Raw genomic sequence first — 15783 nt, 5'->3', positions numbered from 1 at the left:
TTTGAGTTTTTAGTTTTTTTTTTTTTTCTACCGCCCAACACTAGTCACCACCCGCCACCGTTTTCCACCACCGTCTTTTGCCACCACCACCTACCCCCCACCATCACCTGCCACCACCAGCCACCACCCACCTGCTACCCACTCGCCGCCACCACCACCACCACCACCACCACCACCACTTACCTGCCATCCACTGGCCACCACTCACCACCGACCACTACCATCCACTGCCCGCCACCACCACTCACCACCCACCTGCCACCACCATCCACCACCCGCCACCACTAGCCACTAGCCACCCACCACCACCAGTCACTTGCCACCCACCCGCCACCACCACCCACCACCGACCCACCTGCCACCACCACTCACTCGCTACCACCCACCACCATCACCCACCCATCCACCACCACCATTACCACCACCACCACCACCCGCCACCATCACCCACCCACCCACCCACCCACCATCACCACCCACCACCACCCGTCATCGGCCACCCAGCTGCCACCACCACCACCCATTCGCTGCCACCCGCCACCACCACCACCTGCCACCTACCCGTCACTACCACCCACCCGGCACCTCCCACCTTCCGCCACCCACCTACCACCACCACCGGCTACCACCACCCGCCATCGTCAGTCACCCACCCACCCACCCGCCCGCCACCACCCGCTACCCACCACCCACTGTCACCACTTTCCACCACCGTCTTCCACCGCCACTTACCACAATTTGTCATTTCTCACTTTTTTTTTATATTTTTAAATTTTTTTAAACATTTTGTCAATTACCAAATGCTTTTGTAGTTTATGTTTTTCTAAAAATAAACAAAAAATAAATAAAAACCAATTTATAAAATTTTTGTAAATATAAACTGAAAACGTAAACGTTACCAAACAAGTGTTTCTGTGTCATTATGCGAATTAAAAGCCTTATCGGCATCTAATCACAAAATTGATTTGGTTTATGTATTATTTGAAATTTTCGAAATTTTATGGTAAGTTTAATTGAAATTCGATTCGAACCCAATTAATTAGAATAAAATAATCCTAACTAACTATCTTTAACTCAAACTAATTAACACAACCTAATTAAGCCTATACAAGGCACAATTGACTCTAGATTATGTTAGATACTAGCATTTCATCATCTTCTTGAACTCAAAACGTGAGAGAGAGAGAGAGAGAGAGAGAGAGAGAGAAGCCTAGAAAGAGTTGAATTCAATGAAAGAAAGAAGAATTGTAGAAAATTGAAGGTTTTGGACTTAGAGACTCATGGATTAAGCCTTTAGAACTCACTTTAGAAAGCCTAGGTAAGAATTCAACCCTTAGATTATATAATTATGATATCAAGGACATGAACTCTAGAGAATTAAGTTGAGTAATGCAAGAATTGAGCTTATGAAACAGGAAGGAAGATCATATCATGTATGCATGCATTTTCATCACATTTTGAGTTTGAATTTCAAACAAATCTCACATGCATTTGTCTATCTTGGCTTTGTTTTAAGGATTTATTAAGTTTCTCATCATCTTACCTCATTTGATCATGTTTTGGAAGGTTTGAGTTCATGACAAGTCATGCATGGTATGTTTTGGAAGTTTCAAGTCTTGTTTTGTACAATTGGCAAAACTTTTAGGCTTGATTTTGCGAAATGGTTTGTAATATATCATATACTATGAGTTTCTTAATGTTTTACCAAGTTTTGGCTCAAAATGATGTGTTTTGAAGCTTTGAAATTGAGTTTGAATTTGGGAAGTAATCTGGAAATTCCAGAATTCGCACTCTCCGCTCGAGCGATGGAATCTGTGCTCGAGCGAAAAATGCGAGCTCCCAATACTTTTGCAGAGTTTGGGGGTTAGCTTGAGCAGCAAAGCCCGTGCTCGAGCGACCACCCTTACATTTGTGCCTCCGCTCGAGCGAAGAAGTCTAAGCTCGAGCGTAAAATTCATGTTCCCAAAAGTTTTACAGAACTTTGCAGATCGCTCGAGAGACCAAAGATGCGCTCGAGAGAAGACCCTATTTACTCAGTCTTGCACTCGAGCGATCGTCGAGCGGAAAAATCACGCAACTAGTACTTTTACAGACTTTGCAAACCGCTCGAGTAACCAATGTTGTGCTCAAGCGGGCTGCCCTGTTTTTGAAAATTTGACTAAGTGTTTCAAGTTACATTTTGGCATTCTCTTTGCATCATAGGCATTCTTAAACCTTAATTAAGACACAATAATAAAAATAAGGATTAGAAACAAATCAAGATAGAAAAGAAATGAGTTAAGTGTTTTCCATGCATGTGTTTCAACGTGTATCCGTTATGTGTTTGTGTAGGTCACGCACTATAGATCATTGATCCGACTATTGTGACTCTTCTGCTATTGAAGCTATCAAATGAGTAACAACTCTATAAAGCTATGTTTGATTATAAGTATTTTCTTACTAAAATGATATGATCTATTTTCTGAAATGCTATTTTGTGAATCATGAATGAATGTTCATTTTTTTTTTTTTTTTCTGAAATGTATTTGTAGCATCCTTAGTTCACGTGGCCCTCGCCGAGGGTAACAATACCAAGGCCAATATGCACATGGCCTTCACTCGAGGGCAACAATATCATGGCTTATGTTCATATGGCCCTTGCCCCGGGGTAACAATATCGAGGCCTATGTTCATGTGGCCCTCGCCTGGGGGTAACAATACCATAGCTACTTGTGCACAAGATGTTGACCTTTATGGCTGTCGGTACCGACTATGCAATGGGGTCTTATGACCAATCTGATCTGATAGCTATCGGATGTACCACATATAATTGTTTATGAAATCTGTATAAGTATGTGAATATGAATCTATTTTTGATATGAACTCTGATTTCTGAATCTGAATTGGACATCATTCATAACCCTTTACTCTGTTGTTATTCACTGGGCTCTAGCTCACTGCATTATTTATGTATGTAAGTGATCAAGCGCGAGACCAGGCTCAGTGAGGTTCGCCTGGAGAACTTTTTGAGTTAGCCATCTAGTGTGCCTCTGAGGAGGTTCCGAAATGTTTTGTTATCGAGTTTTGTGATCATGATACAAGTTTAAGTTATTTTCTTTTGTTTGTTTGGTCAATTTCTTTGGTTTTATCTGTATCTATGGTGATGTAAGACTAACACTCTGATGATGTCACATATGCTTGTAAATATAAGTTTTAAATTCCTGTCCTATGTATGTCTACACAGCTCAATAGACTATGTCTGTTTTATATATTTGCTTCTACAGCCCCTTATTATGTGTTAATTTATTCAGAGGCTTTTGGTTATCGCAGGATTACTGGCCGGTGACGGCACTAAACCCATAGGGATGGGTTTAGGTCGTGACATAGACTGTCTAATCTATATGTTTTGACTGTTCTGCTACTGGAGCTATCTGTGAGTCTCTGTAAAGTTATGTTTGACTTTACTTATTTTTTGATGATATATAATGATCTATTTTTTGAAATGCTATTTTCTGTATGTATGAATGATGTTTCAGGTTTCTAAAATATATTCATGACATCCTTAGCATTATGTGATATCTGTTATATGTTACCTGGTACCAGAGGTTCCATTATGGAACTGGTTAAGCATAACCATTATCTGCTTTGTATCTATTATGTACACATCTCTTCGTGGGTCATCTGTTCTGTTAGCGCTAATGGATGTACCACATATGACTATCTGTGAATTTTGAATTCTGAATATGAATCTATTTCTGATCTGAATTCTGATTTCTAAAACTGTTATGGACATCATTCATTAAAACATTTACTCTATTATTATTCACTGGGATCTAGCACACTGTATTATTTACATATGTAGGTGATAAGGAGTGTGACCTCAGTGATGATTGTCTGGAGATCAGTTTTGTCAGCCAAAGCGCCTCCCGAGGAGGTTCCCGAGTTAAAGTGTGGTCATGTTTCTGCAAACAAGTTTTAAGTTTTTGTTTTCTTCTGTTGTTTGAATGGTTTTATATATATATATATATATATATAAATTTTAAATTTTCTGTCCCATGTATGTCTGCATAGCTCTGTGGACAATGTATTTGATATATACTTCCGCTAGCCCCTTAATTTTGCTTAATCTGTTCAGAAACCTTCGATAATCCCAGGATTACTGGTCGGTTACGGCGCTAAACCTATAAAGGCGGGTTTGGGTCGTGACATCGGTCCTTGAGTCTTGACCTATAATACATAAGTACATAGCACAAATCATATCTCATTATTACACATCCGTATGGCCGTTACAGCTTAGCTTTCTTTATATTGGTTTCTTCTTCAGTCCATTTCTCATAACTTATACATGTGAACCATATTCTCGAATTTGTCTCACATTTTCTAATTCAATTGCTTATATTATTTCTTAGCTTATTACTCTTTCATGACTCATAATTCATGTCTAAATATGCTCAAAAAATGATAGGAATGAAAAGACGAACACAGATCTTTTGAAAATATGTTGAAAATGGCTTGACCGCTCGAGCGCACCTTCGGTCGCTAGAATGGACTGCTCTTGTCACGACCCAAACCTGCCCCTATAGGTTTAGCGTCGTAATCGGCCAGTAATCCTTGGATTACTAAAGGCCTCTGATAGATTATGACATAATAAGGGGCTACAGAAGCAAATATATAAAATATACATAGTCCATCGAGCTGTGTAGACGTATATAGAACAGAAATTTCAAAACTGAAATATATATATATACATAAGTGACGTCAAACTTCCTTAAGTCTTGCATCACTATACAAGTAGTGTCATAAAGGACTTAGCCTAGCATATAAATAAACAAAAACAAAATAACAAAACATTCTTGACATGGTTCACAAAACTTGACTTTTCAAATAGGAACCTCCCCGGGAGGCACAGTGGCTAGTTGACCCAAAACTCTCTGAGCAGCAATTTAGGCTTGGTCACGCGCCTGCTCACCTATATACATAATATAAATAGTGAGCGGAAGCCCAGTGAATAATAACAGAGTAAAGGGTTTAATAAATGATATCCCATATCCGATTCAGAAAGCAGAAAGAGATTCATATTCTTATTCAGAGTTCAGAAACATGTGTTTGTTTAGTTTCACAAAGGATTATACATGATACACTCATTAGCGCTAAAAAATCATGTATAGAGCAATAAAGGTCATACTTGACCAGTTCCATAAAGGAACCTCCGGTACCAAGAACAGATAACATACTTAAGCCACGGTATTGTTACCCCCGGAAGAGGGCCATGAGACCACAGTATTATTACCCCCAGGCAAGGGCCTTGTGCTCATAGACCACGGTATTGTTACCCTCGGGCTAGGGTCTTGTGCTAAGGATACCACGAATACTTTTCTATATATGGACAATCATTCATTGATTCAGAACATAACATGTCAGAAAACAGAGCATTTCTTGTCATATCATATCATGTAAGAAATTACTTAAACATAAACATAGCCTTACAAAGTTATTACTCATAAATGGCTCCAAAGCAAACAGACAGAGCAAACAATCAGATAACATGTGGCGCGTGATCTACACAGACACAGAGTAAATACGTACAGAGTTACACACTCGAAATCATTAACTTAATTCTTTCTTATCTTGGTGTGTTTCTACTTCTTATCCTCATTATTATGTCTTAACTATAGTCTAAGAATGTCTAGGATGTAATGAGGATGCCAAAAAGTTCTTGAAAATACTTAACAAAATTTGCTGAAAATAGGGACTTAGCTCAAGCGCAACTTCCTCCGCTCGAGCGAAGGCTCAGGCTCAATTATGTGAGTGGTCGCTTGAGCACAACTTTCGCTCGAGTGGTATGTAAACTCTACAAAAGTACTGGTTATGTGAATTTTTCACTCGACAGCTGCTCAAGCGTAAGACTAAGGTCTTCACTCAAGTGCAACTCTTATCGCTCGAGTGGTCTGCAAAACATGAAAACTTCTAGGAGCATGCATTCTACGCTCGAGCCAACTTTTGGTCGCTCGAGCGGAAGTACAAACACACAGAGTGGTCGCTCGAGCGTAGAAGCAAAATTTTGAAATGTCCAGATTTGCTTGCAAGCTTTAAACACAAACTCAAAGCTGCAAATCAAGTTCTTTTGGGCCAAAAACTTAAGGAAACTTGTGTAAACTTGTCAAATATCAAGAATTCAAAACCATTTCGCAAAATCAAAGCCCAAAAGCATGCTAATTATGCAAAATGAAACCCAAATCTTTGAAAACATAACATGCGTGTATTACCTTGACTTCAAAGCTTCCAAAACATGATCATTTGGTATAAAATGGTATAAAAAAAGATGAATTCGCAAAATAAAGGTAAAATGGACACATGCATCAGAGAATTCTTTGAAATTAAAGTCAAATTGTGATGATATGGACATGCATGCATAGTATAATCTATGTTCTTTCATTTTAGCTCAATCCTAGCATTACACAACTTAATTCTTTGGATTCATGTGCTAAGTGATTCAATTCCAAAGTTACAAGGTTGAATTCTTACCTTAGATGATCAATTATGCTTTAAAGAGTGAATTGTTTGAAGTTCCAAGCCAATCTCCAAGTTCTCTAGCAATTCTCCCAAATTGAACTCGATTCTCTCCCTTCTCTATCTCACACACGTTTTGAGCTCAAGGATGAGGGAATGAAAGTGTGTAATTTAAGTGTCTTGCGTCATATTAGCCTTATATAGTTTTAATTAAGAGTTGGCTAATTAAACTTTAATTAATCTAAGTAATGACTATTAATTATTCTAATTTAATTCGTTCCAAATCAAATTTCAATTCGACCTACCATAAAATTCTAAAAATTCCAAATAACATATAACTATAATCAATTTTTGTGATCGGATGCCGATAAGACTTTCAATTCGCAAACAAAACGGAAACACAAATAGATATTTCTACGATAGACAAATATAGATACAAATAATGCAACACGCATGCAACTAATTCAGAATTTTATCTTAATGACTTATTAGGCATTCATAATCATATGTTTTAAGCTAATCACGGGTCGGGGTTATTACAGCTCTGCCTGCAAAAGTACTAGATGGTCTCATTTTACGCTCAAGCCACAACTCTTTTGCTCGAGCGGTCCAACAATACACAGAGGGTTCGCTTGAGCCATAAAGTGGTCGCTCGAGCAGTTTGTAACAGACTACAAAACTACTGGATGCTCGCTATGTTTGCTCGAGCGGTAAATCCGTCACTCGAGCGGTCTGTAAATTTTTTAGGTTTTCAAAACAGAGTCTTGAGCTTTCAAATGCAAATTCAAAGGCAAAACTCATGCATGGCTTGTTTTTTAAGCTTGAAAACTCTTGTATAAACATGAACACATGATCCTTTACAAACCCCTTGCTCAAAACTCATCAATTTAGCTAAACTGAGTGCAAAACTTCCATGCATGTAAGTTTATAAACTCTCTTCTTCATCTCCATGGTTTTTAACAACATTGAGCTCAAAAGCTCCATGCATGTAAAGGATTCCTTTTCAAAACATGATTTTAAGAGGTGAAACATGATGAATCAAACATGCATATATCAATTACTCATAATTTCAACATGAATGTTCAAAATCAACCTCAACATAGCAAAACTCCTCATATTTATGCATGCATGTAGAAATCTCTTCCAATTTCTTTTCCTTAGCTTTCAATAAATCGTGGAGATTACCTTCAAAACAACTTAATTCTTGAATGCATGTATAAGATAGCTTCAAAATTCAACTTAAACAATATATTCATGGTCAGAAGTGAAGATTCATAACAACACTATACATACATATATGAGCTCTTCATCTTCTTGACATTCTTTAACTAAAACATGCAAATGATCTCATATAGCTCATGCATTCAACATTAAAACACATAATCTTCAAGATTTAAAGGTTAGATTCTTACCAAAAGTCTTGAATTAGCTAGACTCTTATACTATATTGATGAACCCCAGCAAAATCTCCAATTTTTTCTTGAATCTCTACACTTTCTCTCTCTAAAATGGAGTTCACCCCTCTCTCTAGAATCTGATTTCAGATTTTTGCACTAAGGAAGGCTCAAGAATGAGCTCAAATGAGCTTATAGCACTATATTTATAGCTAGAGTGGCTTATTACATTAATTAGAATATTAGGCCAATTAAATACAACTTAATTAATCAAAATGAATCAATTTTTAATTAAATTTACCAAAGTGGTCTAAAAAGTCCAAATAACTTATTCATGTAACCAGTTTCGGTTGTGGATGTCAATAAGGCTTTCAATTTTCAGATCAAAGCAGAATCTCAAACAGATATTCCTATGAGTAACAGATAAAAGACCAAATAATAGCATACAAAATACACAATAAACACATAATTTATTTTAATCACTTAATTAACATCCTTAATTACAAATTAGTAATTAATTACGGATCGGGATTGTTATAGTGTCTGTTACTAAAATTACACTCCATATACTATGTTTTAGTTCTACTTATCCTAATTCCTTTATATTCAAGTGTTTTCTCCAAATCTCTAACTTAGTGTTAACTCCTTCTCTAGTCTCATCCACTAACACGATATTATTTGTAAAAAGTATACACTATGGCACATCATCCTGAATATTGTGCTTTAACTCAACCATAACTAAAGCGAAAAGATAAGGACTTAAGGTTGATCCTTGGTGTAACCTTACAGTAATTGAAAATTAACTCGTCTCTCCAGCAGACGATCTAACAAGGGTCATCACACCTTCATACATATCCTTAATCACATCAAAGTAACCTTTTGTCACATTTTTCTTCTCTAACACCCACCAGATTATATTATGAGGCACTTTATCATATGCTTTCTCAAGATCGATAAAAACCATATGAATGTCTATTTTCTTTTCTCTATACTTTTCTATTACTCTCCTTAAAAGATAGATCGCTTCCATTGTTGACTTACCAAGCATAAACCCAAATTGATTCTTTGACATCTCTGTTATATCTCACAATCGACGTTCCATCACTCTCTCCCATACTTTTATTGCGTGACATATTAACTTAATTCTTCTATAGGCCTCGTTTGGGAACCCTCCCTTTTAGCAAAAAAGTTAAAAAGTTACTAAATTAGCCAAAAAGCCAACAACCTATACCAAAAAGTCAAAGATTCTCTTTTCTCTCTACTTTTTGCACATCTTTTCGTAAAAGTTAAAAAGTTATCTGTAACAACCCTCAGCACTGTTTAGTGATAACACTACTAATTAGTGCTAATCTATGATTAAGCATGTTAATTGACTGACTAACTGAATTACTAAACTGATTGATTGATTGTGCTAGTTTGAATGTAATTCTATCTGTTGGCTGTTAAATTATCTGTTCATGTTTTATGCTTTAAACTGCAAATTGAAGGCCTTATCGGCGGCCGAATCTGAAATTGATTGATGTTTTGTGCTAATTAAGATTTATATGATTTTATGGTATATTTAATTGAAATTTGATTGGGTATGATTAAATTAGAATTAATAATGGTAAATTACAAGAGTTGGCCTTATTTACAACTTTGCCACTTAGTGGCCCACTTCATATCATATTTTGAGGCTTGAATTATACATTAGATACATCATTTCTTCAGCTCATTTCCTAGAGCAAAACCGACTAGAGAGAGAGGGAATTGGGAGAAAATAGAATTCATCAAAGATTGCTTGGAGAATTTGAAGAAGAATTGCATATTGAGCTTTTACATCTTGAACTTAAGACATAAGGTAGAGAACTTCCATTCTTGATCATGAAATTTAGTAGATTCTTGCATGATACATGGTAATTGAGTGAGTTGAGTCAAGAATTGGATTAAATTGTTGAATTGGAGCTTGATTCATGCATACATGTGCATATCTTGAAATTTAGAGTTGTTTTCATGGAAATTATTGCATGCATGTTCATATTTTTTGGCTTTGATCCATGGATTCACCATGTTTTTGCAAGAATTGGCTCTTTGGAACATGTTTTAAAAGCTTTGAATTCATTAGAACTCATGCATGTATGAGTTTTTGCATCAATCTTCATGTTATTGGAGTTTGGTTTCAAATTGGGTTTAATTGACTCACCTTTGGGCCTTGATTTTACAAATTGAGCTTTGAATCATGTTATATTATGAGTTTTAAAGTGTTTTCCAGAAAATTAGCCCAAAAGGATTGAATTTGGTATATTGAAACTTGATTTTGAGCTTGACGTTCAAATCTGAAAATTCTAGATTTTGGACTCCCGCTCGAGCGGGAAATTTGTGTATCCAGCACTTTTGTTGTGTTTGCAGTCCGCTCGAGCGGGGTTTTGCACGCTCGAGTAAGGACTTGTGTCACACGCTCGAGCGGGTATCGAGTGCCCATCGAGTGTGATTTTCACACATCTAATACTTTTGCAGTCCGCTCGAGCCGGAAAGTTTACGCTCGAGCGAAGACTTTTGTTTGCATGTCCGCTCGAGCGGGGAAACCCATGCTCGAGCGGGACCTCTGTTTTCTGAAAATTCTGAAAATATTTTTAAAGTGCATCTTTGCATCCTCATTTCATTTTAGGTATTCTTAGGCCTAGTTTAAGGCATCTTATTGAGGATATTGATGTAGAACCACACCGAGGCAAATTAGGGATTAAGTTATTATTTTTCCAATTGTGTAGCTTAGTGTGTGTTCACTCTGTAACTGTGTAGAGTTGGCATTCGGAGACGCTCTAGCTTATCTGTAGCCCAGAACTCTGTGAGTAACAATGTTGTAAAGATATGTTTAATAATGATTATCTTTTGAACAATTGAACTGTATTGTTTTCTGAAATGATACTGTTACTGAATGAATGATGTCCTATTTGTGAACTGTATTCGTGGCATCCATAGCAACCTACTATTACTGTACTGTACTACTACTGTCACAGAGATCTCTGTCAGTTCCCATGTTGGAACCACTACTGTTTACTGATATGATGGCCATCAACTGACTGTTCGGTCTGATAAGACCTACTGTACTGTTTTGCTATTGGATGTACCACATATGACTATTATAGTTTCTGAATGATTGTTATGGCATGAAATATGAGCCATAAACTGAACGACTGTTATACTGATAACTGATTGTTTTCAATACTGAAAGGACATTCATTCTTAACCTCTTTACGCACATGTTATTTACTGGGCTTTAGTTCACTGCTCATATATCTATGTAAGTGTAAAGGTACCGGACCGTTGCTAGAAGCGTCAGGGTAAACTCCAATTTTGTCGAGCCAACCACTGTGCCTCACTAAGAGGTTTCAAGTCCTTCAAGCTAGGGCTTTTGAGGTGTTTTAGTTTCTCCTTTTTTGTATTTGTTTTGTAATTACTGTATAGACTGAATGATATCGTACTGTACTGTTATGGTAGGGATCCGGCCCCTAACCTGAATATCTGTGTATGATGTATGTATGTACTGTTTTGTTCTGAATGTGTATATGATATGAAAATTCTTTTTACATACAGACAGTCACAGCTCATTGGACATCTCTTAATTACTGTTTTGACTTCTGCCAACCCCTGTACTCTGTATTACCGTTTTACTGTTAAGCAGGCCTTCGGTAATCTCGAATTACTGGCCGGTTACGGTGCTAAACCCATAGGGGCGGGTTTGGGTCGTGACATTATCCTAAACATACTAGTTTTTTTAGCTCATATTTTAGCCAAATAGCCAAAAAGTTACTAAATTAGCCTGTTCCCAAACGAGGCCATAGTTGTTATAATTCTGGACATCTCATTTATTCTTATATATTGGCACTCAAATACTATTCCTCCACTCTCCTATGGCATTTTCCTAGTAAACAAAATCTTGCTAAATAACCTAGTCAACCAAATAACCCCTTTCTTACCTAAACATTTCCACGCTTCAATAGTTATATGATTGGGTTCTAAAGCCTTATTCAATTCCAGCTTCTTAAGTGCAAACTTCACTTCAAAGTCCCTAATCCTACGATAGAACCTATAGTCCTGATTTTCTATATTACTGCATACTTCATCCCTTATTGACCTACCTCCATGTTCCTCATCTAACAATTTCTTAAAATAGTTCTTCCACATCTCTTTAATCTCTTCATCCTTTACCAACACCTTAGAGTCCTCACACTTGATGCACTTAATCTGATTAAAATATCTTGTTTTCCTCTCTCTTATTTTAGCAAGTTTGTATATTTTATTCTCTTCCTCCTTACTGTTTAGTCTGGTGTATAGGTCATCATAGACTTTCAATTTAGTCCCCATCACTATTTTTTTGACCTTCTTATTGTCCAATCTGTAGTGCTTAAGGTTTTTCTCAATTTTATCATTCTGTTACTTTTTAAAGCTCTCTTTTTTCATCTTTGTTACCATTTGGACCTCCTCCCTCCACTACTAAGTTTTCCTAAAGTTGGGTCCTTTTCCTTTCGACTCTCCAAGAACTTCCCTTGAGATTCTCCTCATGTAATTGGTCATCAAGTTTCACATAGTGTTAGCATCATCTTCTAATTCCCAAATACTTTCTTTATCCATTCTATTCTTAAACGTGTCTAGTTTATCCTCTTTTAGGTCATGCCATCTAGTCCTGCAATGCCTAATATCTTTTCGAGCTTGGTATTGCCCTTTAAAGTATAAATCTAGTACCAAAATCCTATGTTAAGACATCAAGCTCTCTCTATGAATCACCTTACAGTAGCTGCATCTTAGACAATCCCCTTTTCTTATTAGAAAAAGTCTATTTGGCTCTTAATTGACTCACTCTTTAAGGTTATCAAATGCTCTCCTTTCTTCTTATGCATAGTATTGGCCACCACTAGGTCATAAGCTAATGCAAAATCTAAAATACTCTCTCCAACCTCATTTTTATCACTAAAACCATACCCACCATGCACCATTTCATAACCTAGTTTATCTACTCCTACATGGCCATTAGGAATGGCAACGGGCCGGGGCGGGGCCGGGGATGACACTCTCCGTTCCTGATCCCTGAAGGTAGAAAAATCCCCGTCCCCACCCCCAATCCCTGGCGGGGAACCCATCACCTCCTCCACCCCCGTCCCCTAATGGGGATCGAGTTTCTCCGACCCCGAAACATCCCCGGCAGATCTGTTCAACAAAAAAAAAAAAAAAAATCTGTATAACGGATGAACAACAGATCTGTTCAACACACACACACAACGACAACTTTTCAGATCACAACAATCATCCATCAACAACATATATATAACAACTTAAAAAAAAAGAAGTGCTCTTCAACAACAGATATATATAGTGAGAGAGAGAGAGAGAGAGAGAGATGCGATCGACTTCGAGAGGCGGTGGTGGATCGACGGAGGGCTTCTTCGTTTCAGATCTGTTCAGATCGATTTCACTTCTTTAGATTTGTTCTGAGTCTGCGTGAGTCCGTGAGTGAGTGACGGAGATGCGATCGACTTCGAGAGGCGGTGGTGGAATGGCAGAGGCAGTAGTGGTGTGGAGCAGCGGGTGAGAGAGAGGGAGAGGAGCTGTGATCGACTTCGAGAGAGAGAGAGAGGTCTGAGAGAGAGAGAGAGACAGAGGTCAGAGAGGGAGAGAGAGTGATCCAGGTCTGTAACTGTGAGATAGAGTCTAGAGAGTGATGCAAATCTGAGATAGATGCAAATTTGTGAGGGAAGGATTATATTATATATATATATATAAATGAATAAATGGGGCATAAAGGTAGTTTTAATTTGGGGAGGAAACGGGGCGGGGCTCGGGGACGAGGCCGGGAAAGCTATCCCTGTCCCTGGCCTGAAACTAATCGGGGATGTATTTTTTAATACCATCCCCGGCCCGTGGGGAGTATTTTTTGAGAAAAAACCATTGTAATCGGGGACGGGGGGTCGGGTCCCCGTCGGGCCGGGTTTAAATTGCCATCCCTAATGGCCATTGAAATCACCCTTTATAACTAGGTTATCTCCTACAAGTATCTCTTGTAATACCTCATCTATTTGGTCTCAAAAAACTCTCTTAATCTGATCATCTAATCCTACTTTAGGGGCATGTACACTAATAGCGTTCACTATAAAATCAAAATATAAGATCAAAGTTTGAACACATAAAGATCAAAAAATTAAACAAATAGAATTAAAATTTGAATAGATAAAAAATTCTCTCAGATTTAAAAAAAAAAATTAATAGATAGGTTGAGATAAAAAATGAGAAGATAAAAAAAATTCACAGATTTTGAACAAATAGGGAGAGAAACCCATAGATTTTAAACAGATAGAGAGAGAAATCCGCAAATTTTGAGCAAATAAATAGAATTTAGGAGAAAAAATTGAACAGATAATAAAATTTGGATAAATATTTGAATAGATAAGGGAAAAAATTGAATAGTTAGTAAAAAAATTGAACAGATAGATATAAAATTTGAACAGATAGATATAAATTTGAACAGATAGTCAACAAAAAGTCAATTCAATGAAAAGTCAACAGATAAATTAAAGGGTAAAATTGAAACAAAATGTCCTTCAAAACTAATAAAGTAACTTTTTACCAATTTTTTTCACAAATAGTGGATTTCTCACTAATAAAAAATATCTACTGAATCTAATTGCTTATACACTCTTTACCTTGAACTTTTTAACAATTTACTCTTATAAATATATATTTTTTTAAATACAAATTGTCTCCATTCTTAGAAATTTTTTTATCTAAAAGAATTATCAGGAAAAAAAAACTATTAACAATAAAAATACATGAATTGTTAATTAAAATATATTTATAATATCATTAAAAACTGTTATTAATCTGATGATTTATTAATATAAAAAAAAATTTGTTATGAGATTATAAACTTGAAAGGGCGTGATGTAATTTTTGAAAATAATTCGTATTTTAAACAAATTTCAGGTGATGTATTTGTAATTTATCTATTTTTATTTTTATTTTTTATGGCGATTCAATTTAGTGGATAAATTACATTTTTCCCCCTTTATGTTTACTATTTTCCCATTTTGGTCTTTAACTTTTGTTTTTCACATTTTTTTTTTAATTTACTTCAGAGCCAAATTTTGTTCAAAATTAGCCAGAAACATCACATTGGTTGTCACTTGACATAAAATATATATATATATATATATATGTATATTATATCTAAGTTTAAGTTTATCTTAGAGATATAGGTTAAAAATAGGATAAACCTTCTTAAACTACGACTCATTTACACTTTACCTCATTGAATTTCAAAACTCAATAATTAATCATCTAGAACTATTATGTTGTTACACTTGACACTTTTCATTAGAATTCTATTAGAGATTTAAACGGAATCAAGTCATATATGAAGCACATGACACGCTTTTTGATTTTTTAAAATGATAATATTCATTATTGATCTTTTTAGAATAATAATACTATTTTTCTGGTGATCTTATTTATACTTTGTCTCCCTTCTTTTTAGTAACAAAATGAAAATGAGATCACTAGATAAGTGCATTATTATCTTAACAATTCAATAAATATATCATATACTTTACACATGATCTGATTTTGCGTAAATCTCTAAAAGAATCTTAACAAAAATGATTAACTATAACAAGTTAATACTATGAGGTAATTAGCGATTAAGTTTTAAAATTTAGGGGGACAAAATGTAAATGGATCATAGTTTAAGGGGATTTACTCTAATTTATCCTTAAATATAATGATATATTTCATGTCATGTAATTGTCAATGTGACATTTTTTGTCTAATTTTTGACAAAGTTAACTCTACGAATAAATTAAAAAAATAAAATGTGAAGACCAAAGGAAGAAAAAAAATATATATTGAAGGACCAAAATAAATTTTAAAAAAA

At 36.0% G+C, this 15783-nt stretch overlaps 1 protein-coding gene across 1 annotated transcript; it reads right to left on the bottom strand.

Annotated features, from left to right (window-relative positions):
- Positions 1-11771: 11771 nt before the first annotated feature.
- Positions 11772-12227, bottom strand: LOC145791950 (uncharacterized). Its single transcript, XM_082872406.1, has one exon. It carries the CDS (start codon positions 12225-12227, stop codon positions 11772-11774), a length of 456 nt encoding a protein of 151 aa, XP_082728532.1.
- Positions 12228-15783: the final 3556 nt, after the last annotated feature.

The sequence above is a fragment of the Camellia sinensis genome, chromosome 5, assembly GCF_055761805.1.
Source record: "Camellia sinensis isolate YWXY chromosome 5, ASM5576180v1, whole genome shotgun sequence".
Taxonomy (NCBI): Eukaryota; Viridiplantae; Streptophyta; class Magnoliopsida; order Ericales; family Theaceae; genus Camellia; species Camellia sinensis.
This window is presented reverse-complemented; position numbering and strand designations above follow the sequence as displayed.